Below are 25171 nucleotides of genomic sequence, written 5' to 3'. Positions count from 1 at the left end.
TTAATTTAAGTATATTACAAAGTTTTCATTTAGACACTAAATAATCATATTAACTTTTACAAAAATATGCATTATATGACCCCTTTAAAATAAATAAATTCATAGTTGTCATGAAATACAAATACATCCAATTTTAGTTGTTATCTTCAAGTGAAAACTTCCATCTGGGGATGTATGTCGGACTTCTTCAATCATTTAGTTCACCCTAACCTTCCCTTTTCTTAAAATCATCTACAAACTCACATTCAGATCAGAAGTTAGAAGTCCCTGTCCTATATTGTTTTTCATTTTCGATAATCCATTTTACTCAGATGTGTCCCAATATGGGGGAAAAAAGATCTGTCGCTATACTTCCATTACACTGCAACTACTTTAATACACTAAGGAACGTTTGTGCAAACTGTGGTTGGTGTTAGGCTTCTTCATATTAAAGGGATTTCACTATTGATATGGGTGATACTGGTCTTCATTCATAATACTTAGTAAAAAGATGCCATTAAACAAATATATAAAATATTTAAAATACTTGTTGTTTCCACATTATTTTGGAGATTCAATGTGAAAACATTTTTATTATTACAAATGTTAATGTTGTGTGAATAAATAGTTTATTTTTTAATCAATGGACAACCCTAATAATTATTGATTTGATTTGCAATACACCAGAATAATGTATAATTGATGGTGATGATTACTTCCTTATTGTACGATTGTGTGTAGGGTGTGTATGTTTTAATCCTGTTGTTTGTGTTTCCTATTCATGTGGATATAATTATGCTAATCCTCTGTGAATGACATTTTGTCCCACATGAACATGAGTTTGGTCACAGCATATGGTATATGCTGAATGTTATTCTGAGACTCAGCTGCATTTAAAGAGCATGTGAGACTTAAAGGTACTTGTTATTTTTTTGTGCATTAGGTAAGGACCTGGTCTTTTACTCAGCCCTATTAGCAGATTGATTATCCTCTTTCTAATACTACCTTGTGATTATTTATAATAATCCTGACTTGCTGTTTTGTTTTGTTTATAAACACTTACTTTATGAAGAGGTTTTACAAGATTTGTTGTATACACGTGTAAAGAAAAAACAACAGCCTACAGAGTTAAGCTGAAATTGAGAAGTCCAGTGAAGCAGAGGTGCTATAGATTAAACTCAGTGGTGCTTGAAATGACATGTGTAGGTAATGGTAGAAGAACCTTTTGCAGTTTTAAAGCAGTATGTGTTAGGATGTACAGTGCATCTGTTTATGTGTAAGGAAGGAACCATAGAATTTTACATTTGAGGATATTAGAAATAATTATAAAAAATATATATTTTATTATATCCAATCAGCATGACCAACCGATTAATGCAAAAATATCCCCAGTGTTAAATCAAATTGTATTGTTCATGAATCTGCCTCAGAGTGTAAAAAAGAATAAAGTGACTTTATGGGCTCCATTTGAACAATTATATCGCATGGCGCAGGTGCACTGCGTGTCCGGATCAACTTTTGCTAGTTTAATGGCAGAAAAAATGGTCGGCACAACAGGTGCATGGTCCAAAAGAGAAAAGAGGGTGCGAGTGCATTTGCTATTTAAACAAAGTGGAACTGGAGGTGAAAATTATCATTTCGTCGGGCTGAAACGAATAAAAACCACTTGTGTCGCGCCTGCCGTTGCATTGCGCTGGGTGTAAATCTTGCAATCTGATTTCATCTTTTACAATCTTAACCAGTCATTTTTGTATCTTTCATTTATGACTGTTTCTCATAACTCCAGCTTTATTTTTCGGAATGTGACATTATATCTCAGAATGTGATTTTATTTCATAAAACTTTTTTCTAACAATAATTTAGTCTGCCTTTACATCTACCAATGTGACTTAAAACTCGCAATGTGACTTTGTTGAAACTGCTACTTTATATCTCTTAATTGCAACATTATTTTTTGTAATTGTGACTGAATTTCTTGTAATTGCAACTTTTTTTCCCCATGTTTCTTATTTTAAGTGTTATATAATTTAATGTCTCTATGCCTCCCTTTCCAAACACACACACACACACATACACATAGATTGTGGCAGTTGGTGAGCTCCATTCTCTCCTCTGTAAAGAAGACTGTTTAATATGCGGCTTTATGAAAATGAGGCCTAGAATACCAGAGGTCTCACAAACACACACACACACACACTCACTCACACACACACACACACCACCCCTTTTCTCAGCTCAGTAATGAAAGATCAGCCCCGGGACTTTAAAGAAGGATTAATGTGGTTTTTAATTATCAGGGGTGCAGTGGTTTGTGTTTACATGGTAATACAAAACATTTTCTGTACTACAAGGGTACATAAGAGCACTATCAACTTCAACACCAAAAAAATGAAATTTTATTTTAGGAAAGCACTTAGCACACTTAAATTTAGCTGAGTCATTTTGTGAGCTTCATCTGTTATATTTGTGCATGCACTTGCTCAGCAGATAGGGTATGTGTGTGTGAAGTGTAATTATGTAAGGTGGTAGAAAAAACTAGGACATCGAAACCCCATTGTTGGAGCTGGATTCTCTCATTTCTGCCTGTTAGCCAGTTTGTTAAAATTGTGTATTGAGATAATACACACCAATATCATATGTGTGTTCTTGTACTCAACAGAGAGCATGTTTTTTGTGATTGGGTTTACTATGAATGTAGGCTAAGAGGTTGTGGGTGGAGTTTGTGGTGGGTAAATGGGTGGGTGGGTTTGTGTTTGTTTGTGTGTGTTCCGATGGTGGGGGTCTGCACTGAACTGTAAATCCCCTATGGGTAGAGATTAGTCTCTGTCTCCAGCTTCTCACTCTCTCCCTCTGTGGGGACAGTGTGGGACAGGGATAGATCACAACATGAAAACTAACGGCACACAGAAGTTATTAGAGGTCTTTCAAGAGAAGGTGGGTAAATAATCCAAGAGGCTGTTTTGTGTTTGTGTTTTGTCCCCACTGGGAATGTTTTTAGCTTTAGTCATATTTAGCAAACTGTATGTTAATCTTGAGCCATATTTATATGCAAATTCTCCAGGTTCTCAATATCAGTTTGTGTTGGTGTGGGTGTGTCCACATATGCATACTGCATGACTTTTAGCATGATGTGTACAAAGGGGCTTTCAGAAAAAAGATCTCTCGCAGCTCAAACGCGGAATGTTCTGCCTGTTGCTCTATGACCTCATGACCTTAGCTGCCCAAACAAACAGTGACCATTTGAAACAGTGACACCAATTACTAAAACAGGATGAGCTCTTTAAACTCATTGAACTGACTCAATGACACAGATGATGTCATTGACATGATGTCTTTAAATTTGTATCTTTATATTTGTATCTTTTTGAGTACTTGAATACAAATATGCATGTGTGTAGTAAGCCCTAACATTACTTTTCTTACAATATAATAACTAATAATCTGTTTTATTTAGGTTGTTTTGAAGTTAAGATTTTACACTAAATGTATACAACAGTGCTCTTTACTCAATTGCAGACAAAACCATATATATTTCTGCATCAAACTTAATACAACTTTTCACACACCTTTTATGGACATAATCTGTCAGGGAATACAGTTTATTATTTTTTATTTGCTTTTATTGTATTTTATTTCCTATGATCTGCTATTAGCTATTTTAACAATCTGAGAGCATGGTACAGATGTACTTAGGGCTTGTCTGAAGTCACTTTTGTTAGTTTAGTTATGGAAAACAAAGTAGACATGCCAGGCACATGGTCCAAAAGGGCTGTAGTCTTTTAATCCGTCATGGGTGTGTTTTGGGTTTAACATGCAATAAACCAATCTCAAAAAATGCTGCGCTATTGAATTTAGACCAGGTTTTTGTTGGTCAACGGCACAATCAGTTTCAGTTGCATTAAAGGGATTTCAGTTTCAGTTGCAATAAAGGGGACTTCACCGCTTTTTCATATTAAACTATGTTATTCCCTTAACTAAAACGAGTGGATACATACCTCTCTCGTCTGAGTGCGTGCACTTAATCTCTCTGATGCGCGGTGAAGATCTGATAGCATTTAGTTTAGCCCACTAAGCCCAGTTCATTCACTATGGTACCAAACAGAGATCAAGTTAGACTCGACCAAACACCTCCACGTTTTCCCTATTTAAATACAGTTACACCAATAGTTGAACAGCCGAGTATGGTGACATAGAATAAAACGTGGCGCTTTTCTAAGCGGATTAAAAAGGAGAACTATAATGTATGGCGGAATAGCACTTCTGAGAGTACTTCAACTCTGCACAGTAAAAAGTCCAGCCTGAAAAATCTTCCCTCACATCTACCCCTCCCCCTATTGACAGAAATGAGAGAATGAGGGGGAGACGTGAGGGAAGCGGGACTTTTTACTGCGAGTCGAAGTACTCTAAGAAGTGCTATTCCGCCATACATTATAGTTCTCCTTTCAGAGAGATTAAGTGCACGCACTCAGATGAGAGAGGTATGTATTAACTCCTTTTAGTTAAAGGAGAACTTCAGCGCTGGGAAGATGAATCTGTATTTAAACTGGGTCATCAATGTAGTAGAAATGTGAAATTGCTTTTGAATTTGGTGCCTTCTAGACTGAGAAAAGACAGAAAATTTATTTTTGTCTCATGGGGATGAAAGACTACAATTACCAGAATGCTTCGCTGCCCTGTGAGGACATTCCAAATTGATTCCAAGCCACCAAATTGATTTCTGTGACTGAGTTGGAGAAGACACTACAATTAAAAACTGAACGTGTCTGTTCAATATAATGAGTGAGTCACCGCGATAGTATCACAACACTGAGCACTAACTGCAGGAGTGAGATAAATGAGCTGATGAGCTCTCGTGATGAGAGCTGAGGTAATCACGACTACACTCGCGGCATACATTCACAAACAGATTTCAGTCTGGCACGTTTCAGTTCATGCCTTTGCAAGCTTTACTTTCATAGAAATTAATTTGAGAAGTTAAAAGACTTAAATTGCTCACCATAGGTCCGTTTAAATGAGTGCCTGTAGCTGCGAGCTGAGCTCTGAGTGTAATCTCCCATCCCTCATGTGCGGGTTCAAAACATGCGGAAATGGCTCCCTCTGCTGGCTGTAGTTTTTAGCCTTTGGCCAAACATTCCTTCTATGATGCAAAAATCGTCAATTTGCGTCATAGGAGGAATTTTTCCAGAAATAAAATGCATAAATCTCTTGTCTCAGGGGGATATGAGGGGGGAAAGCACAATCATTTGAATATACTCCAGGGTTTCTACTGATACAAAGCCATTTGCTAATCGCTGAAGTAACCCTTTAAGGGAATAACATAGTTTAATATGAAAAAGCATTATTTTCATATATTTTACCTTTATTCTAGACTGCTCTGTCCCTCCTTGTAAAAATGGTCTGATGGTTTCCTGGTTCTATGAAGCCGGTCCCTCAAAAATACGCAATGGGCTCTGATTGGTACGCTGGTCCAGCTGTGTTGTGATTGGCTAACCGCCTAGTGCACTCCAGCCTACTCTTCTCCAAAGCAATAAAAAATGGCCTCGCCCCCTTATTTAATATTCTCGAAGTAGAGGTATATGTAAATATTGAACCTGCTGATGTCAGCTAGAGTCCTTAGAAACTGATTTCTTTAAAAACAAATATCTCCCTTTGCTTTAAACTTTGAGCGTTGTAACTTTGCAGATGTTGTTTATGCTCAAACAGCAACATTACACACTAGCTAAAGTTAGAAAAGTGAAATCGTGTTTTACCAGCCCTTTAGAGAAACAATGCTTTAAACTTGCACTAAAATAATCAGCTCTGATCTATCTCAGCCCCTATCAGAGGCAGTTCATGTGTTGCTTTGATTTTGTATATATTAAATGCCTTGTGAATTATAATATATTTTATTATGATTCTGTATTAATAATTTCATATTTACAACACTCATTTTAATTGTAATTTAAAGCTGCAGTAGGGAGTTTTTAGAATACGTTGACCTATCCTGAAAATTTGAACATGCACAGCTCACAGGTCACTCCCCCTTGCTCTCTGCTGCACTACAGACCTCCCTCCACAGCTCCTCCCCATCACAACGGCCGTGCGATGAACACACAGGGCCACCGATGACAACAGATAAACAGTTATGGCAGATTCACTGGTACCGACAAAACATCAACAATATGATTTACATTGACTATGGCCTGCTCATATTTTGACTACAAACTTGGTCCTCAAAACATTACGTGGTATTTTGCAATACATGTTATGTAACTATATGACGTTTTATAAGTCATAAATAGCTAGAAGGAAAATATAATGGTAACTAACTTTACAGTATAGTAATTATTCAATCAATATGTAATGCTCAATAAGGTTTGCTAGTACATTATTTCCGCAACATGACAAGCCAGTGAATTAGTAGGTTTCAATATTTGCTTTGCACAGTGTGTGACATTATATCTGTACGTTATGCAGCTAGAGTTTTGACACTACGGGCTACGACCCACCTTTTTTATCATCGGCATCTGTCTTTTTCTGTTTACCCATCTTTATTTTATGAGCATTTGCCACTCGAGGAATTGGCAGTTTTGATTGTTTGTCCGCCATAATAAAAAAAAGCTGCAGCACACCGGTAATCTTAAATTTGAACACCTGTTCGCGCTCTGCATGAGAGGGGGTTAAGATCTGTGCACAAACTTGATTGTCACTGCTAAGACACTCCTCTTGGCTATGATAGGTTGTTTCTTACCGGGACCGGTGTATTTCTGCAAATGGCAATAGGACCACTGGGAGGAGCCAGAGGAGCGTAATTTTTTTGCACAGATTATCTGTCTCATATTCTACTGTCATGACATAATGAGAGGTTTAACAAATATGTAAAAAATACATTTTTACAAAAGTTACCTGCTGCAGTTTTAACTTAATAAATCATGCTTTTCATATATAGTTTGTATGTTGCCTGAGATGCTGCTTCTTTATGGGTCTTACAGTGTAAAGACAGCTTAATGTGATCCCACATTAATTTAGATTTTATTTTCTATTAGTTCATAGATAAAAAATCATGTTCCCTTTGCTGGTAGACTTCAGATGGAATGATGGCTGAATTCCTCAGTAATAAATATCATCATGTTATGATTTCAGCGATGGTACATTATAATAAATAACGTTGACCACTAAATGTTGTTTAAATGTTTTTAAATCAGAATATGAGAATGAATTCTAATTTACTCTTTATCTCCTCTCATATGTTTAGTATGACCCAGAAAACTCAGGCTTCATCAGTACAGAGCGTTTCCGAGACCTGCTTGCAGCTCATGGATCAGAACTGGACCCTCACAAGCTGGAGGTTCTTCTTGCCCTGGCTGATGGAAATGCTGATGGAAAGATCTGCTACCAGGATTTTGTTAACCTGGTGAGTTCTGCAGATGAACTTGAGGTGAGGTTTGTAAAACTTCTGACCCTGAACTAAAAGCCAACACATGGAATATTTCATTCCACTTGCATGGGAATGCCATCAAATCTGTGGGAAAATCTCAATGCCACCCACCCTCAGTCTCACACCCTCCTTTGCCCTTTTCCCCTGTTTCTTTACCATTCTCTCTCAGTCTTTCTTTCACACATACAGCAACTCTTCAAAGAGTCCATTGTCCACCACAGTGGCTGGAGAATAGAGCTATAGTGCTATAAAGCAATGCAGTGAAACATTGGATCAGTTTCTGTATTTTGATTGGCTGTGGCAGGTCATGTGAAAGTGGGACAGCGAGGAATGAGGAGTATGCAGTTGGTGTCCTTACACTGTTATTGTTCCTCTACAGCTCTCATTGACTGTCCACTATAACAAAGTGAGAACATAGATACAGGAAATTTAAAGATTTTATTATAGATTGCAAAAGTATTAGGGGGTTAGAAAGAAAAGCTAAAGGGAGACTTGCAAGGAACAGAGAATTATATATACATACATACATTAAGAGCCATGTTTCACTATTATATATGTTAATTGTGATGGAGAGTGATTCAAGTAAATTTGTTTCTGAGAATTCTTTCTTTCCTTCAGCCTTACAGTCTTTCAGCTGAATGCAGTATGGTTCCCTAACAGTATAGCATGGCACAGATATCACAGTTTGTGTGTGTACTGTCTAAATACCATATTGTTTGACTTTTCCCTGTGTGGTGTCCATGGAAACTGCCAACAGAAAGATTTTCCACAAATCATTATGCCAGAGAAAAGTGAAGCACAGGGAGCACTTAATGTCTGTTTGTTTTTGTGGGGAATGTCTGAATGTATCTGTATTAGGTGTAAAGATTTGCACAGAGACTGCAACTGTTAATATGAGTTGTTTTATTAAAGCTGATGGGTAACAGCAGGGAGAAATGAATAGAATATCCAAGTGGTAAAGTAAGAAACTCCCCACTGAAACGTTTCTACATATACTATGATTGGCAATTTGAAAGCAGTTTTTCAACATTTCCAGTTTCAACATTTATTCAGTATTAGTTAATGTATTATGAGTAAACTAACAAAAAATGGACTACACTGTAAAAAAAAAAAAAAAAATCAGGCCCCAATTGAACATTTTCTAGTGACTGATCACACCTAAATTTTTCAGTTGGCCAAATTGAATTTCTGTGAATTGATGCAATTTAATTCACAGAAATGTAAATTTGCCAACTACAAATTGTTGATGTGATCAGTCACTAGAAAATGTTCAATTGGAGACCTGAATATTTTTTTCAGTGTATAGTATAGTAATCAATTCATATTAACCACGGATGTATACACTGATGTTCATTATTGTGAAGTGTTACTTAAAGTACCATTTTAGACATTTACCAGAGTAGTATCATGTATTAAAATTTAAAAGTACATTTAAAGTATTCTGGAGTATAATGCAAATAGCTGATAATTATTCAGTATCACAGTATATATGAAAGAAACATAATACTATTTAATGCCATCCCTATACCATGGTAAGACCAGAGTATGGGATAGGTGCACTACTGTTCAAAAGTTTGAGGATGGTAAGATGTCTCATGCTCACCAAGTCTGCATTTATTTATTTAATCAAAAAATACAGTAAAAACAATAATATTGTGAAACATTATTATAATGTAAAATGTTTTCTATTCTATTTCAAAATGAAATGTATTCCTTTGATGGAAAAGCTGAATTTTCAGTGTCATTACACCAGCCTTCCATGTCATATGATCTTTCAGAATAATTTCAACATGCTCATTTGGTGCTCAATTAACTATTAATTTCTTATTGCAGCTGTAAATGGCTGAGCTGCTTTAATTTTATGTGGAAACTGTGATTACTTTCTGTTCATGGTTCTTCGATAAATATAAATGTTTAAAAGAACAGCATTTATTTGACTGTCTTTACTTTCTTAATTGCTTTTCTTTACTGTCACCTTTTAATGAATCCTTGCTGATTAAAGGTTCAGTCTTACTGACTGAACTTCTGAACTGTAGTCTATCTCTATCGTAGCTGGCCAGTATGTGTATGTATGTAATTTTGTTGTTTGTGCATGTGTATATAGCTAACAGGTACTGTACACATTGCCATTTGAGAGGAGCTGTTATCTACAGTCAGCATATCCCAGTTTCGTTTTTCACGAAGTTGGCTTCATCCATGTATTTAAAAGAGTAAACTGTTTTTATAGCTGTACTGTGTGAAGCTTGTGAAACTGTAAGCTTTGTAGTTCAACTTAGTCATGTTTTAAACTATTTAATTTGATCTCATTGTGATGGCAAAGGCAACATCTTCAGGGGCTTTCCGGCTAAATTTCTTCATCCTACTCAGGGCCTCTCCCACAACTCGCATAATGCATGACCTGTATTCCTGATCAGGAGCCTGGCATGGGATAAAAGAACATTCCAGGTTTTTGAGGAAGGCTTTTTGCCTCAGCGGTGAAAAGCTTGTTTGAACAGTATTGTCTCATGCACACAAACACACACACGCAATCACTTACACACTGTTTGTTACACAGCTGCTCTGAGACTTGGAGATGAGTGTGGAATCTTTAATCAGTTGCTAAGTTACAACAGTGGCATTCTGTCTGTGGCAGAGGAGGGGTGCGTGGAATGTGGGACGGGGTGCACTGTTAAAGGGGGGGTGAAATGCTGTTTCATGCATACTGATCTTTTTACACTGTTAAAGACATGGAATCCCATACTAAACATGGACAAAGTTTCAAAAGTTAAGGTGGACGTTTGATGGGAGTATTTCTTTGTCTTTTCCAATAAATGTCTTGCTTAGTGTACAAACTTACAGCACTGAGGGACTATAACAATACCGATTTACTATCTTTGGATCACATGCATATTCATATTAAAATGCTGATAAACATCTTTTTTTTTTTTTTTCAGATGAGCAACAAACGTTCAAACAGTTTCCGTCGTGCAATCCTGCAAGGGAGTCGGCAGCTCAGGAATTCCGCACTGAGAGAGGAAGTAGGCTTGGGTCTGTCTCGGAGACTTGTACGTCATGTTGCCTACGAGACATTGCCCAGAGAGATGGACCGCAAATGGTACTTTGACAGTTACACCTACTGTCCACCACCATGGCTTATGCTGGTCATCACTATAGCAGAGGTTAGAATGAACTTTACTATTGAAGATTATTAAAAGAAACATTTTTTAATGGAAAACATGAAAACCATATTGGCAGATATTTTGGCCCCACATTATATTAGCTGTCTTTAACTACTGTATAGTAAAAATCATGGTAAAAAATGGTACAATCTACTTATTGTATTCATGTTGTATTGTATATGTCTCGGGTTTCAACTAACCCTTGTTCTCTGAGAAGGGAGTGACATGCTGTGTCGAAGACGACACTTTGGGAAACACCTCCAGCATGACAGCATCTGAAGCACTTGTGAAACTAGTCCAATCCTAAGCTACAAAGGGATGCCGCAACAGTGTTAGCTTCTGGTCTTCAGGAAGCGTTCTGAAGCATCTTATATAGTATTGAGAGAAAGAGAGAGAGAGAGAGAGAGAGAGAGAGAGAGAGAGAGAGAGAGAGAGAGAGAGAGAGAGAGAGAGAGAGAGAGAGAGAGAGAGAGAGAGAGAGAGAGAGAGAGAGTCTGTTGAGAAATGTTGAGTCTGATTATGGCAACTAGGATCAAAGTAATTCTTCTCCTACTGGGCTATGTGCTGAAAGTTCCCTCCAACATCACACATTGAGTAGTCTTGCTGGCCTTTTGCTCATCTTGCTTTTCCCAGTGAGGGCTCTTGAGTGTTATAGCCACTGGTCTGCTCAGTGACGCAATACTGACCAGCTGCTGATATGCTTTAGTTCACCCAGATGGGGTTCCTTTGTTTCCAAGCTGAAAATAAGTAAATGGATCTCAAGAGCCTACAGCATGTCCCTCCTCCGCCTCTGATTGTAAGAGTCCATCTCTACTAGGCTTTACTGTTAGGAGCGATGCGGGATAGGCCTCACAACACACATTCATTCGATTTTAAAGCCTAGATTTGGACTCTACACTAGAGGCTGACATTTTTTCGGGAATCCCACGGGTCACTGGAATATGAGGTCACGGGAAATATATTCCACGGGGTCACATGGGAAATAAAATCACTATTTATCACGTGATTGGGACGGGAGCAGAATTTTTTTTACCAGGAGTGGGTGGGACCGGGAATTGTAATAACACTATGATACCATCTATACAAATATACCGGTTTATATAAATTATCTATATGTTTTAATTTTGAACTTAATTTGGCCACCAAAAAACTTTAATCACCGAAATACGGCCGAAAAGTTGTGATGAGGCAAACAGAAACCGCAACCTGCACGTGCTTGTCTAAGCAACATGTCTGCGGTGTGGACGTGTTCATCATCTCACAACTGATGAGGCATCTTTAATATGGGTTGTAACTTGAAAATAATGCTTTGTTTAATTTTCTGCCGATGAGCCTACACGTGCTGGCTCATTAGTGATACACTACAACAGCAGCGATAATAAAAGAAAAACGGGCAAAACGGTCTTCCTTGGTAAACTTTGTTACCCGAGTGTAGTGCCAGAAGACGCGAAGAACTTGCGTGCGTTGTGAGAAGCGCACGTCTCACAGCGAGCAAATATTTAGTTATCTTTCAAGTCTTGCACTTAAACGGACAAACTCACTCAAATAGTATAACAACAAGTCCATCTTGATGAGTATATTAGCAGATATAGTCTGAATACGCCTTAAGTGAGCTGTTACTGAGTCGAGAAAGATGACGCATATCCTTAGGGCATTAGGTCTTAAAGGGGCAGTAGCCTTTACTGCTGTCTGTTTAATGTCAAACTAAATATAAGGACATCACTCACTGCTCTTGATTAAATATCTTTTGTAAATTTAATAAGGATTAATCTTTAATTTAAACAGTTAAATATGCAGTTATTTTACATTTGATTACTTTATTCAATTTATGTACCTTTCTGCAGGCCGGTAGGCTGGTAGGCCTGTACATTATTATTTAATGTACAAATGAGTGAGGTCAAGTTAAACATTTTAGTTTGAATTTTATTTTATACTGTGCGTTGTTGCAATGTACTAAACAAAGATTTGCATTCTTTGTAATTGATTTATTATTTGAAACTTTAATATTCAGTTTTAGTGCATAAAATCTGTCATAGCCATAAATCATCAGTGATTGTAGTCCCGTCCGAATGTGCCATCTCAGTAATCATTACTGTACAAAAGATTACAGCGACTTTTAACTTCTGTAAAAGAGTCCGGGAAAATCACCCCAGGTAATGCTAATCCTGTGCAAATAGACCAGCTGTAAATATGAATATAAATATTATGTCATTTCTTGTTTAAAAGTAGTTTTCTGCATTGTTTTATTTTTTTCAAAATATGGGCGAGCTTGAAAGAGCATTCAGTTGCATACTAAGCAGTGGGACAAGTCTGTGGCACATCTCAAGAGTTTTCTGTTTACTATTCACGTAACAAAAAGGTTAAAAGCACTTGTCAGTGGCACAGAAGTTCTTTTAGCTTTAGGGTAAGTGTCTATTGCCAACAGAATCCAATAAGAATTTTATTTATTTAATTAATAAATCCCATGACCGGACCTAACTGTTATAGGTTATAGGTTATATGTGATCCTGTATCACAAAACCAGTCATAAGTTGAAAAAAGTGACAGGTATATTTCTGACAATAGCCAACAATACATTGTATGGGTCAACATTTTAGATTTTTCTTTTAGGCCAAAAGTCATTAGGATATTAGGTAAATATGTTCCATGAAGATATTTTGTAAATTTCCAATACATTTTCAGCTGCTTCATAAATATATCAAATTATAATTATTAGTAGTAGTAATATCCATTGCTAAGGACTTAATTTGGACAACTTTAAGGGCAATTTTCTCAATATTTAGATTTTTTTTTTTTCACCCTCAGATTCCAGATTTTCAAATAGTTGCATCTCGGCCAAATGTTGTCCCATCCTAAAAAAACGTTGTGTGGTAAAATTACATTACTCCATCTACCCATACAAAAATAAACTAGCGACTTACTTCAGAAGCTGATACTTTTGTGTTCCGGGTGTTCCTTTATAGCATCAACAGCACAATGGCATTGGAGTTTATTGAATGTGCTTCAGATGCAATCCGGCAGGACACAGCATCTCGTGTTTTCTTTTCATTTTCAAGAAATTAATACTTTCATTCAACAAGGATGCAGTAAATTCACAAGTGACTATAAAAAGTCTATTTCAAATAAATGATGTTTTTTCTATTCATCAAATAATCTAAAAAATATTAAGAAGCATAACTGTGATAACGGTAAGATATGTTTCTTGAGCACCAAATCAGCATATTAAAAAGGTTTTGAAGGATCATGAGACACTGAAATGTTTCCTACCTTTTTGAGCAGCCATTGAGGCAAGAGTGCACCTATAATGCCTTAAAATATTTCCTTTATATGATTATGTTTTTGAGGACAGGGTCACACATCAGTAACAGCCTCTTACTTTAACACATCTTCCTCAGGTTGTTGTCTTTATGTATTATGGACTGCAGCTGAACCGCTGGGTTCTTCAGGTGTCATCACCCTACTTCCTGAAGGGCCCATTACCATACCACCCGCAGCTCAGAGCTCAGGCCTGGCGCTATCTTAGCTACATCTTCATGCATGCTGGGTGAGTAATTTTATTACATTACACAGTGATTGATTATGTTAATGAACATGATTCTACGGAAACCCTAAAGGGACATGGTGGTGGAAAAAAAGAAGTCAATGATTTTGCGTTCTCTCGCAATTGTTTTTGTGAGGGAGCGCGAAACATTTGCGAGAGAACGGAAAAGCGTTATCTCATACTTTTTTCCTTTACTCCATGACCAGATCCCAAGGGGCTCCATATGATTCAACATATTGACTTTTTTATTTTCTTAAATGAAGATTAGCTTAAAATTATGTTAAAAAAAAATAGTCATTTACAATAAAAAAATAAAATAAAAAAATAACTATCATCCTGATATGAAAGACATCCACCTGGCACTGGTATGTTGCCTTGAACAACGGTCAACATATACAGTTTAGTCGTCATTATAAAGAAATATTCGACAGGTCAGTACCACTACTGGCGAATCTGAATACAGACAGCTGTTAAATAAGCAGGAATAAAAACTTTCCTTAATTGTGCATAACAAATACATCTGTTTTATTTAAAGAGTTAATTGTCATCCAAGAGTATTGCAGCCTCACAATGTGCCCACTGCTGCTAATTTGTGCCATTTTTAGATACTGCTTTGATTAGTTGTTTCTTTTCGGGGATTTTACATTTTTTACACCCTCAATGCAACATTTTTAGGCAAACAAAACCTACTAAAGCACATTTCTAAAAGCATTTTTCTGGCATGCACTGAATGCCTCTGTCCCCAGTTGATAGAAGCCTTGAGTCCCTGTGATGTGTCTGATGTGCTGTGATCTGTGGGGTTTAATGTTTTATATTACATTCATCTACAAAGTAATCTCCCCATTAACCCAAGCTAGTGATCTGCTCTGTCTGCTGCACCGACAGAATTCCAATAAGAGAACACACACTCTCTCTCACACAGACACAGGCATCAAAAATTCACTCTCTCACCTGGTGTCACCACCAGCAGACATGACTTATTCTGTGATGGTGTCACAGCATTGCAGCATTAAACACCACATGATATCATTCAGGACAGCTGAATGACCTCCCAGAGGACCAGCAGTGGTATCAGACAGCTTTTTGTTTGGAGTGAAAACAGAAATGTTTCATTTGTATTGTCCACTAACATTTTTATTTTGCCCTTCTAAATCTCTTTCATATTGTATGATTTTATTTGTAATCTTATGGCTAAAAGACATTTTAAAGGTCAACACAATCTTTTTTAAAACACATGAAAATGTTGTATTTTGGAAAATGCATTAAATGCCAGAATAAAATTGTTACTTGGTGTACATGCATTGTTTTCAGCAGTTTCCTGTCCTTGAAAGTTTTGAGATCTGCATTTTTCGTAATAAAGCTCACACCAAAACAGATTGCTGGGACAAATGTTTACTCAGCAACATGCTAGTGCTATTCTCTAGAAAATATATTTTAATGTTTATTTGAAAAGTATACTTTGGATTAGATAGAAAAAAAACACAAAGTGAAGTACAATGTCTTCTACTCAGGATACTAGCTACTGCCCTTTATACATATACAATATCACACAAGAACACTGTAAACCCGAACGTTCAAATTACTTAAATAGATTAAATAGATAGAAACTTAAAAGTTTTAGAAAAAGTTCTACTAATTTAATTATTTCAAGTTGGTGTAACATTGTCTTCCTTTTGAGTAATTTTAAAGGGGTGGTTCCGTGTTGTTTTTTAGGCTTGGTTGTTTTGGTTTAGGCTTGGTTGGTAGGGCACAGTATAACATGTCTTAATACTTCTTCTTTTTTTTTAAATGCCTCCACTGTCTCCACTGTCCTTTGAACAGCTTGTTTGCTTCCTGCTTCTATGAAGCCCATCCCTCCGAAAAACCAAATGGTCTTAGATTGGTTAGATGGCCAAATGTAGTTTCCTGTATTTTTATTGGCTGAAGTGCCAAGCACAGGTTGTCCGGAAATGCCACGCCCCTTACCATTATGGGCAGAAGTCACATCTGCGGTGTAATTAATAGTGTCAATATTACCATACCAATTTTTGTTGATGTAGAATGAATATAACCAAATATGTTTCGCAAAAAATTAAAAATTATGAGCCTGTAACAAAACCTAGCCATGCCTCTACTAGTCTACTGCACTAGCCAAATCAAACACAAACGTGTTTTGCATGACTGTAGCTGAAATAGCATGTTGTAGTGGACAGCACATTCCAGGGCCCAGTTTATGGCCGGGCCCCTCTTTGCCCATAACAGTGGAAAAAGTTTTGCTACATTTTGATTAGATCTTGTTGGACTAGCACAAAGAAAATGTCCAACGCCATCAGATAAAGATGTCCGGACAACAACCAGACACCTCTTTGAGGGCAAGAAGAAGACCTCTGGTTACAGGCCCAGGAAGGACAGGACTTCTCATTGGTCCACATGCAGTTTCTGCCCTTTACCCACCTAAAGACTGACCCCTAATGTCCTGGTTTGCGACGGCCATAAACATTCCTCAGGACCTCAGCAATAGTAGGTGAAACAAAGAAAGACCAAAAGGATCCATTCAAATCTATTCACAACTATGTTTGGAAACCTTAAGACTGATGTAAACTACATGCATCCATCTCATAGCCTACTTATTCAGAGAAATAAGTGTTCTCAGTTTAATGCAACATCTTACACATAATCAGCTGTTAATGAACAAATTAAAGGGGGGGTGAAATGCTGTTTCATGCATACTGATCTTTTTACACTGTTAAAGACATGGAATCCCATACTAAACATGGACAAAGTTTCAAAAGTTAAGGTGGACGTTTGATGGGAGTATTTCTTTGTCAAAAATACTACTTCCGGTTAGTCATAAGTTTCGGCAAGTTTTTTGCGATCATGCGTCCCCATTGACGTTAGTGGGGGCGGAATTTCCTTGTATGGGCCTTACGGACAATTCTACCGGAAGCATGTGAGAGAGAGAGAGGGAGAGAGAGAGAGAGAGGGAGAGAGCGAAAGCAACAGGCTATGCCCATCAAAGCGCTCGTAGGCTGCGCTGCACAGGTAATGTGCACAATTAACAATGACATCAAAAAGTGCGTTTTTGGTTGCCAGACCAAGACAGTCCTGCACAGATTCCCCCAAAACCCCGCGGTAAGGCAACAGTGGATGTAATTTGCTTTTCCGGATCAGCAACTGAGTTGCGCGAATGTTTATATCTGTTCGCTGCATTTCGGTGCCGACTGTTTCATAAACATGGCCCAGCATGACGCCGGATTTTCCAATAGCCTAATGCTGAAGGATGGAGCAGTCCCAACGTTAGAACCGCGGGCGGTGAGTTAGACTGCTTCAAATGTCTGTGTCTATGCTCATCAAGTAGCCCAAACATGATCACGTATAGTTACTATATATATATTACTATATATAGAAATTGATCAATGGAGCATGCGATGTGTAGTGCGTGTACATTTGTTTAGCTGGCCACTATATGTGTAACTTTATGTTTGTGTATTGTAAAAGCACTCAACAATACACAAAGAGGGGGGAAATATGTTGAACTAAATAAGCACGCTTCTTCATTCAAATGCGCTACTATTCCGTGTCTATCTATGTAAACACTAACTTAGCCTGTCTACACAAACCACGCGTAAACACACAAACACACGTGCACAACTGCACTTCCCACATGTACACCTTCAAAGACAAAAATACGACGATATAATTCAAGTATAAATATGTAAATAACACAAGCCGCTAAGCATATTATATAGTTAGTGTATATCGTACCACATAGAGACGTCCTGCTCTAGTCGTTTTTGCTGCTGCTCCTGTTCAACTGCAGCCTCTGGGTCTGATTCCGGATCATAGATGTATGGCTGTATCTGATTAAAAGCCATATTTTTATTTTGAATAAAGTTTTTTCCCCGCTGTTAGGGATGACAGCTTTACGACGCACTCGACGCACTCAACACAATAGCAGCAGCGAGCACATGTCATTATTTAGCTCCGCTCACACGACACGCCCCCACCCGCTCGGCTTTTTTCGGAAAGACTCGGAACAGCGCATCTTTCTTATATAATTATAAAAAAAATAAAGACTTTTCGGAGATATGCAGGATGCAATGCTACTCTATAGGTACTCAAGATTGACATGACACTGACTGAAACTGAGTGTTTCACCCCCCCTTTAATGAACGCATGACAGTTCAATCTTTCATGTTTGGTAGGGCTGTTCTATTCCGAAATTTTTGGAATCGACTCCACACTGTTGTCTTTGATTCCTTTTCGATTCTTCTTTTTTTAACAAAATGGATGGAGGAACCTAGTCCCGGCGTGACTGCAGGATACAAGGATGTAGAAAGTATCCTTCTCTGAAACTTTATTTGTAAAATAAAGATACATTACAATAACTCTGATTGATTTTAAATTATAGATGCTCCTGAAATGGCCCAGCCTGGCAGTAAATGCGATTTAGCCTAATAAATAAAAAAGATAGCACATTATTCACGGATGTGCATTTATTTAATGGTTAAAACTTCATGACATGTCTTAAATGCATGTGCACAGTTCACAGTTAAGTTAAATGACTATGTTCAAATAAGTGCTTTTGCACAGAATTTATGAGGCAAAATAACCACAATATGAACAAAAACTAAAATATAAGAGTGCGCGGTTTATTTGTCAATCAGATGTGTGAGCAACTTGCATTCGTTACTATAGCAACATAAGAATTGGTCATTAATCTGTACTCTAGTCTAGGCACATTTTCTCTCAGAATTATCACTGGATTATAGAAAATAGAAAATGAAAATAAGACCCTCACATCTGTAAGCAGTGTTTAAAACCTTAACCATTTCACAATTTAAACTAAAATTATGGAGTTTTTGTGTGCAAAATATACTTGTCCACGATGCAGGATCACAGAAGGAAACAATGACAATAAACACCATTAACCTCAGTGAATGAAAGGTATGGTAATAATCAGCGATATGCGTTCACATATGGCTTTATTTGAACGTTTCATACCATAAAAAGTTGTTTGAATTACATTCTAGTGACGTCATCATGCAATAACGCAAATAAACTGCTGAATTGCTTTATTTTTAACTGGTTATTCAAAACTAACTGTCCAAAATAACCTTTTGCAGGAATTAAATGGACTTCCAATAGGGAGCGAGAGACAAATGAATGCTAAACTCTGTAGAATTGAAAAGGGCTCTTAAAGAGGAGTCGATTCCCCTCGATGGAATCGATTCCCAATGCCTTGGAATCGAGAAATCGATTCTTTTTTCTTTAAATTCTTCTAACTGTGTACAGTATGCAAATTAGTTCCACATGGGAAAGAAGGGTGGGCCACACTGTGTGCCCTCTCTGATGCCAGCAGCCAATAGCAACACTAGAATGGAGAAGCGCCAAATTGCAATCTCCTCCTATTCGGAAAAGGAAAAAGGTACCCTTTCAACAGACAGTCCTTGTTCTGAGTCTTCCCATGTGAGAGACAAATAGTTCACCAGGTTCTGATTCTCTCTCATGGAGAGATAAACAGTTCACCAAGTTCTGAGTCTGTCCGGTGAGGATTAGACTGTGACAGAGCAAACAAGTTCTGAGCCTCTGGTTTAACCAGAGACAACACAAGATCTGAGGATCTGAATCTACAGCTTGTGGGGCAGCAACAGATACAACAACGTTCTGAGCCTCCAGCCTGTGAGGAAAGAGACATGAACCAACACTACATTCAGAGTTTTAGTCCAGCGAGATGACTAAAGCATGTCCCAAATCTCCATGCTAGAGAGATCAGAGCAGATTGTCCAACTTCTGAGTGTCTGGCCAAAGAGGCAGAAGACACACAGAGACATTTGCAACAAGGTTATGCTCAGGAGAGCAAACCTTCACTTCAAGGTTCCTTCATTTGAGTGTTAAGGACCTTCTGTACCTACTTCAGGGCCTCATTTGCGTGTTCCAGATTAAGGACCTTCTGCCCCTACTTCAGGGCCTCATCTGCGTGTTCCAGATCAAGGACCTTCTGCCCCTACTTCAGGGCCTCATCTGCATGTTCCAGATTTTAGGACCCTTTGGTCCCCCAGGAGATCAGCATCCCACAGATCTTCGTGTTCAATGCTGTTGAAACGGATTCCAGCTCCTTTCCCCACTTCATTGTCTCCCAACAAAACCAGTGGAAGAAATCATCACCATCGGACTCCTTACTCAACCACGTGGAACGTAAATATCACTTAACCAAACCTCTTTCTAGAGACCTTGGCATTGGTGTATATTATCAGTATATGATTTTCTAATTTACATTAGAGGTAATATAACTGATGCTAGTTAATGACAAATAATCTTTTGTTTATTTGTTTGATGCATAATAAAGTTTTTCACCTTAGTTTCAGAGAAACAACAGTTTATCTTTCCATGAGATAACGTAACTCTTCTATAGCCACAATCAACTTACTCACATGTATTTTATGCATCTTATGCACTTTATTCCTTTATCATTCATTGTATTAATTTAGTAGTTGTGTTAATTGTTATGTTTATCTTTTGGTAATAAAATCTATTTTATTACAATCGTGTCTTACTTGTGCTGATAATACAGAAGAGGCTCTACAAGTTAGAAATCTCACCAATCTTTCAGATAAATCAGCTGACCAACTCTCCCCCCTTTACATTCATTATACATGACTGGGCAGCCTCCTGTTCGGAGTGTTCTCATATAGCCAAGGTAAAAGGCCTTGACTAGTGTCCCAAACTAACAGGGGGGAAGGTGGTCATCTGATGTACTCGTGACGTGTGATCCAAAAATCACAACGTCAGCGGTGACGTGAGTACCAATCATTACCTTACTTAGTGTCCTTGGGTGGACAAAAAGACAAATTCACTGCAATGTGGTTAAACGCAATAAATGTTGTGCACTAATTACAAAAAAGGTCAAAAATAAATAAATAAATGATGTTCGCGGGTGTGATTACTTATAAGTTTGTTGGTGTTTGTAGCCATTTGTTGAAGTATGAAACAATTTAGTTAACTGCCTAGCGTAGCCAAAGAGCTTTGGTCTTAATGCAACCAAAACAAACAGAAAATACACATTTAAAAGGTATTTACTTACAGGTTTTGGCCCATAAACAGTAGCTTCTGCCTTTAAAGTGTGAACTGCTTCATCTTTTAGAATGAGCCTTAGAGCAAATCCAGTATTGAACTCGTTAACATTCTTGAAGCTGTCTTCTGTGAAATGTGCTGCACAGATGGCTAAATTTACATTGTAATCAGCAGAAACTGAATTAAACACAAATTGTAACCATTGTTACCGAAGTCCAGCATCCCGAGGAAGGCTAAACACAGAAGTCGTGCACTTGGGGTGAAAATAACACTTGTTTCGATGGCATGTCTGCAAAACTAGCCAACTACAACAGCTCTCTCTTCCGTAATGACTGAGACATGGCCTCGCCTACTTTGTTGCGTGTTCGCGGGTCAGTGTTTATGTTAAAGGTCCCGTTCTTCGCGTGTTTTCGAAGTTTTGATTATGTTTACAGTGTGCAATATAACACGAGTTCATGTTTCGCGTGTAAAAAAAACAGTATTTTTCACACAATTGATTTCCTTGTTCTATGAAGTCCCTCCTTCAGAAATACGTAACGAGTTCTGATTGGGCCAGCTCTTCCCGTGTTGTGATTGGACAGTAGCTTAGCGCACTTTGCCTGGAAAGGTCCCGCCTCTTACCATAATGGGGAGATACAAGCGCTGAATGCGCGCTCTTCTCCACATGGGAGAGCAACGAGACCACGCCCCCCTATTTTGCGTACTTGTGGGCGGAGGGTTAGTCAACAAACGGTTCTAGTGACGTCATTCATGCCTGGAAGTACAGGGGTGTAGTCCAAACCGGCCGTTCGCTGTAGGCTTTGAAAGGGAACTTCTGTTAAATAAAATATCTCGCTTGGCATTGAACTTTGAGCTTTATAATTTTACAGGTATTATTTATGCTCTAACAGCAACATTACACACTAACCAAAGTTTGAAAGATGGAATCGCGAAGAACGGGACCTTAAATAGCAAGGGTTTATGTTGTCACCACCCCGGAAAAGAAGCTCATTGTAGTCCAAACCTGCAGATAAATAAATTAATAAATAAATAAACTGCCATAACTGCCCATGGGGAAGTTTTGATTGGTAGTACCCAGCATGGTGAAACAATGACAACACAAACCAATAAATATTGAGTGTTGTTAACATAAAATGGTGTGGTTGTGTACTTAATTTTTAAAGTTCTTTGAAAACTCAAAACTTTGTTATAATAAATGAAAATAATTGAGTTACCTTAACAGAAAACGGTCAGTCATATTAACTGCAAATGTTTGAGTTGAGATAAATCAGCACTTTATTTTAACTTTTATCAAAAGGTACAAGTAGCAGGTAATCCAAACTTTTAAGTTCTGGAAAATTGTGACTTTTAAGTTAATAAACAATTTAAATAATTTGAAGCAATCGATTGCCTCAACTTTTGGAGTTCTGGTAACTTATTCAGGTTTACAGTAAAAGGGTGTTGTTGCTCTGATCTCATGTGGTGATGTTCAGACCAACAGCACAATTATGATCCATTCAATAAACAGGTTAACACAATGTTTTCTTTTTTTTGCTCAGCTAACAAGAATAGATCCAAACAAAGCCACAATAGAATTAACTGTTGCGCTTCTTCGTTACATGTATGCATATTTTTTAAAGAAATTTAAGACTTTTACTTCACTACATTTGAAAGACAAATATCATACTTTTTACTTCTATTTCTATCAAGGTCCTCAAAGTTGAAAGTCTTTTCTGTAGCAGCTTTGAATGTCATTGAATGATTTTTGTTCTTCTTTTAAAGGTGTTTGGGTTTTTGCTGAAAGCCTTTCAGGGATCACTCTTGTAGGGTCTCGTGAAGTTCAATGATTTCCCAGCATTTCTTGAACACTGATTTATAGTTTATAGCATAATGGAAGAAAACAGATTTCAGAATGCTAATTTTGGCAAGTATCCACATAAAAAAAGTTGATTATGTCTTAAGTGAGCGTAAACAGTTGGGAGAATATCAGATGTGTATCAGTGTATTGGATCCATGCATTCAGCCTTAAAGGGGTACTTCAGCGCTGGGAAGATGAATCTGTATTTAAACTGGGTCATCAATGTAGTAGAAATGTGAAATTATTTTTGAATTTGGTGTCTTCTAGACTGAGAAAAGACAGAAAATGTATTTTTGTCCCATGGGGATGAAAGACTACAATTCCCAGAATGCTTCGCTGCCCTGTGAGGCCATTCCCAACACCACCAACTTCATTACTGTGACTGAGTTAGAGAAGACACTAGAATTAAAAACTGAACGTGTCTGTTCAATATAATGAGTGAGTCACTGCGCGAGTGTCACAGCCCTGAGCACTAACTGCACGAGTGATGAGAGCTGAGGTAATCGTGACTACACTCGCGGCATACATTCACACAGGAGTTCAGTCTGGCACGCGTTTCAGTTCATGCCTTTGCAAGCTTAACTTTCATAGAAATGAATTTGAGATGTTAAAAGACTTACATTGCTCACCATAGCTCCGTTTAAATGATCCTGTCTGCAAACTGAGCTCTCCCTGCCAGCTGAGTGTAATCTCCCATCCCCCATGCGCGGATTCAAAACATGCGGAAATAGCTCCCTCTGCTGGCTGTAGTCTTTAGCCTCTAGGCAAACATTCCTCCTATGATGCAAAAATCGTCATTTTGCATCATAGGAGGAATTTTTCCAGAAATAAAATGCATAAATCTCTCGTCTCAGGGAGATATGAGGGGGGAAAGCACAATAATTTGAATATTCTCCAGGGTTTCTACTGATACAAAGCCATATGCTAATCGCTGAAGTAACCCTTTAAAGTGACAGCAGCTTTGTAAAGAGCTTTGTAACTTTTATACAAGTATTTAAATTATTTTAAGATAGTTGTATGATAGTAGGTCAGACGGAGCATCACTGAGTAGCTTAAACCATGATGGTATAATGTGCATTTATACAACAATTATAAAATAATGCGTTGACATAAAAAAGGAATTTACTTTTGATACTTAAGTACATTTGAAAACAAATACTTCTGTACTTTTACTCAAGTAAAAATCTGTTTTTACAACTTTCACCTGTAACGGAGTAATATTTGACTAGTAGTACTTTTACTTTTACTCAAGTAATGAAGTTGTGTACTTTGTCCACCTCTGGGTGATGGTGACAGTCAACAGGAAGTTTCTCCCCATGCTCACCCTGCCACCATGATCCAAAAAACATTTTTCCCCCACACAGGTGAGCACACACTATTACAGACACCATGCCCCCAGTGCCGTCCATAGTAACCGATGATGTCACGAAAAAGAGGAAATATCATAAAAGACAAATCAAACCAAATATATGGCTCCTACACTAACGCATCCTTTAAATAACACAAAAAATACTGTGCTATTGACTTTAGACCAGGTTTTTGTTGGTCACTGGCACAGTCGTTTTCAGTTGCCTCAAATATATCAACGCGTCAGCAAATACGCGTGAACACACCTTGTTTTCAGACCAGCACCCCCATGGGCAAACAGATTGTGAGCGTAAGTGCTATTTAAACAACGTGGCGCTGGACATGAAAATGATAACTGTATCACAATGAAACTAGCAAAAAACACTTGTGTTGCGTATATGATAGGGCCCTTAATGTTATTTTTTTTCTGGAAGCTGAAAAAAGTAGATTTTGTTGAAACAGAGATTCGTTTCAGATCAGAGCACTGGCCACTGTATTCTGTTTCTGGGGACATGAACTGTCTCTTGTTGTACCCATACTAAAGATAAGCTAATACATTCAGAGATGTTCACTTTCAGTTTACACATCAAAGGTAGTTTAATTTCTTTGTTGCTTTTGTCTGTCATGCTGATGTCTTTGTCAGCATCCTCAAGAAATTGCGTGTCACGGATTTTTTCTTTTAGATCTGCGTGATCATCCAGCACCATGAGTTAAAGGTGGGGTAAGGGCTATCTGGTAACCGTTGTTGGTATTGCAAATCACCAAAACAAACACGCCCCTACCCCCAAAAGGGTCTCGCCCCTATTTTGATAGCGCCGCCCCACACATACGAACCCAGA

General features: G+C 37.8%; 1 protein-coding gene across 4 annotated transcripts in view; it reads left to right on the top strand.

The window, feature by feature from the left end:
- rhbdl3 (rhomboid, veinlet-like 3 (Drosophila)) overlaps nucleotides 1–25171 on the top strand; it is a 119469-nt gene that overhangs the window by 59798 nt on the left and 34500 nt on the right. For 2 of the 4 annotated variants that reach the window (XM_067458370.1, XM_067458368.1), the window contains 3 exons: nucleotides 7214–7396; nucleotides 10330–10554; nucleotides 13950–14098. In XM_067458370.1, the coding sequence (XP_067314471.1) occupies nucleotides 7214–7396; nucleotides 10330–10554; nucleotides 13950–14098 (557 nt within the window). Of the gene's footprint in view, nucleotides 1–2803; nucleotides 2914–7213; nucleotides 7397–10329; nucleotides 10555–13949; nucleotides 14099–25171 lie in introns of those variants that run through there. The other 2 variants (XM_067458371.1, XM_067458369.1) reach the window with 2 other exon arrangements.

This window comes from Pseudorasbora parva, chromosome 12, assembly GCF_024679245.1.
Source record: "Pseudorasbora parva isolate DD20220531a chromosome 12, ASM2467924v1, whole genome shotgun sequence".
Classification (NCBI taxonomy): domain Eukaryota; kingdom Metazoa; phylum Chordata; class Actinopteri; order Cypriniformes; family Gobionidae; genus Pseudorasbora; species Pseudorasbora parva.
This window is presented reverse-complemented; position numbering and strand designations above follow the sequence as displayed.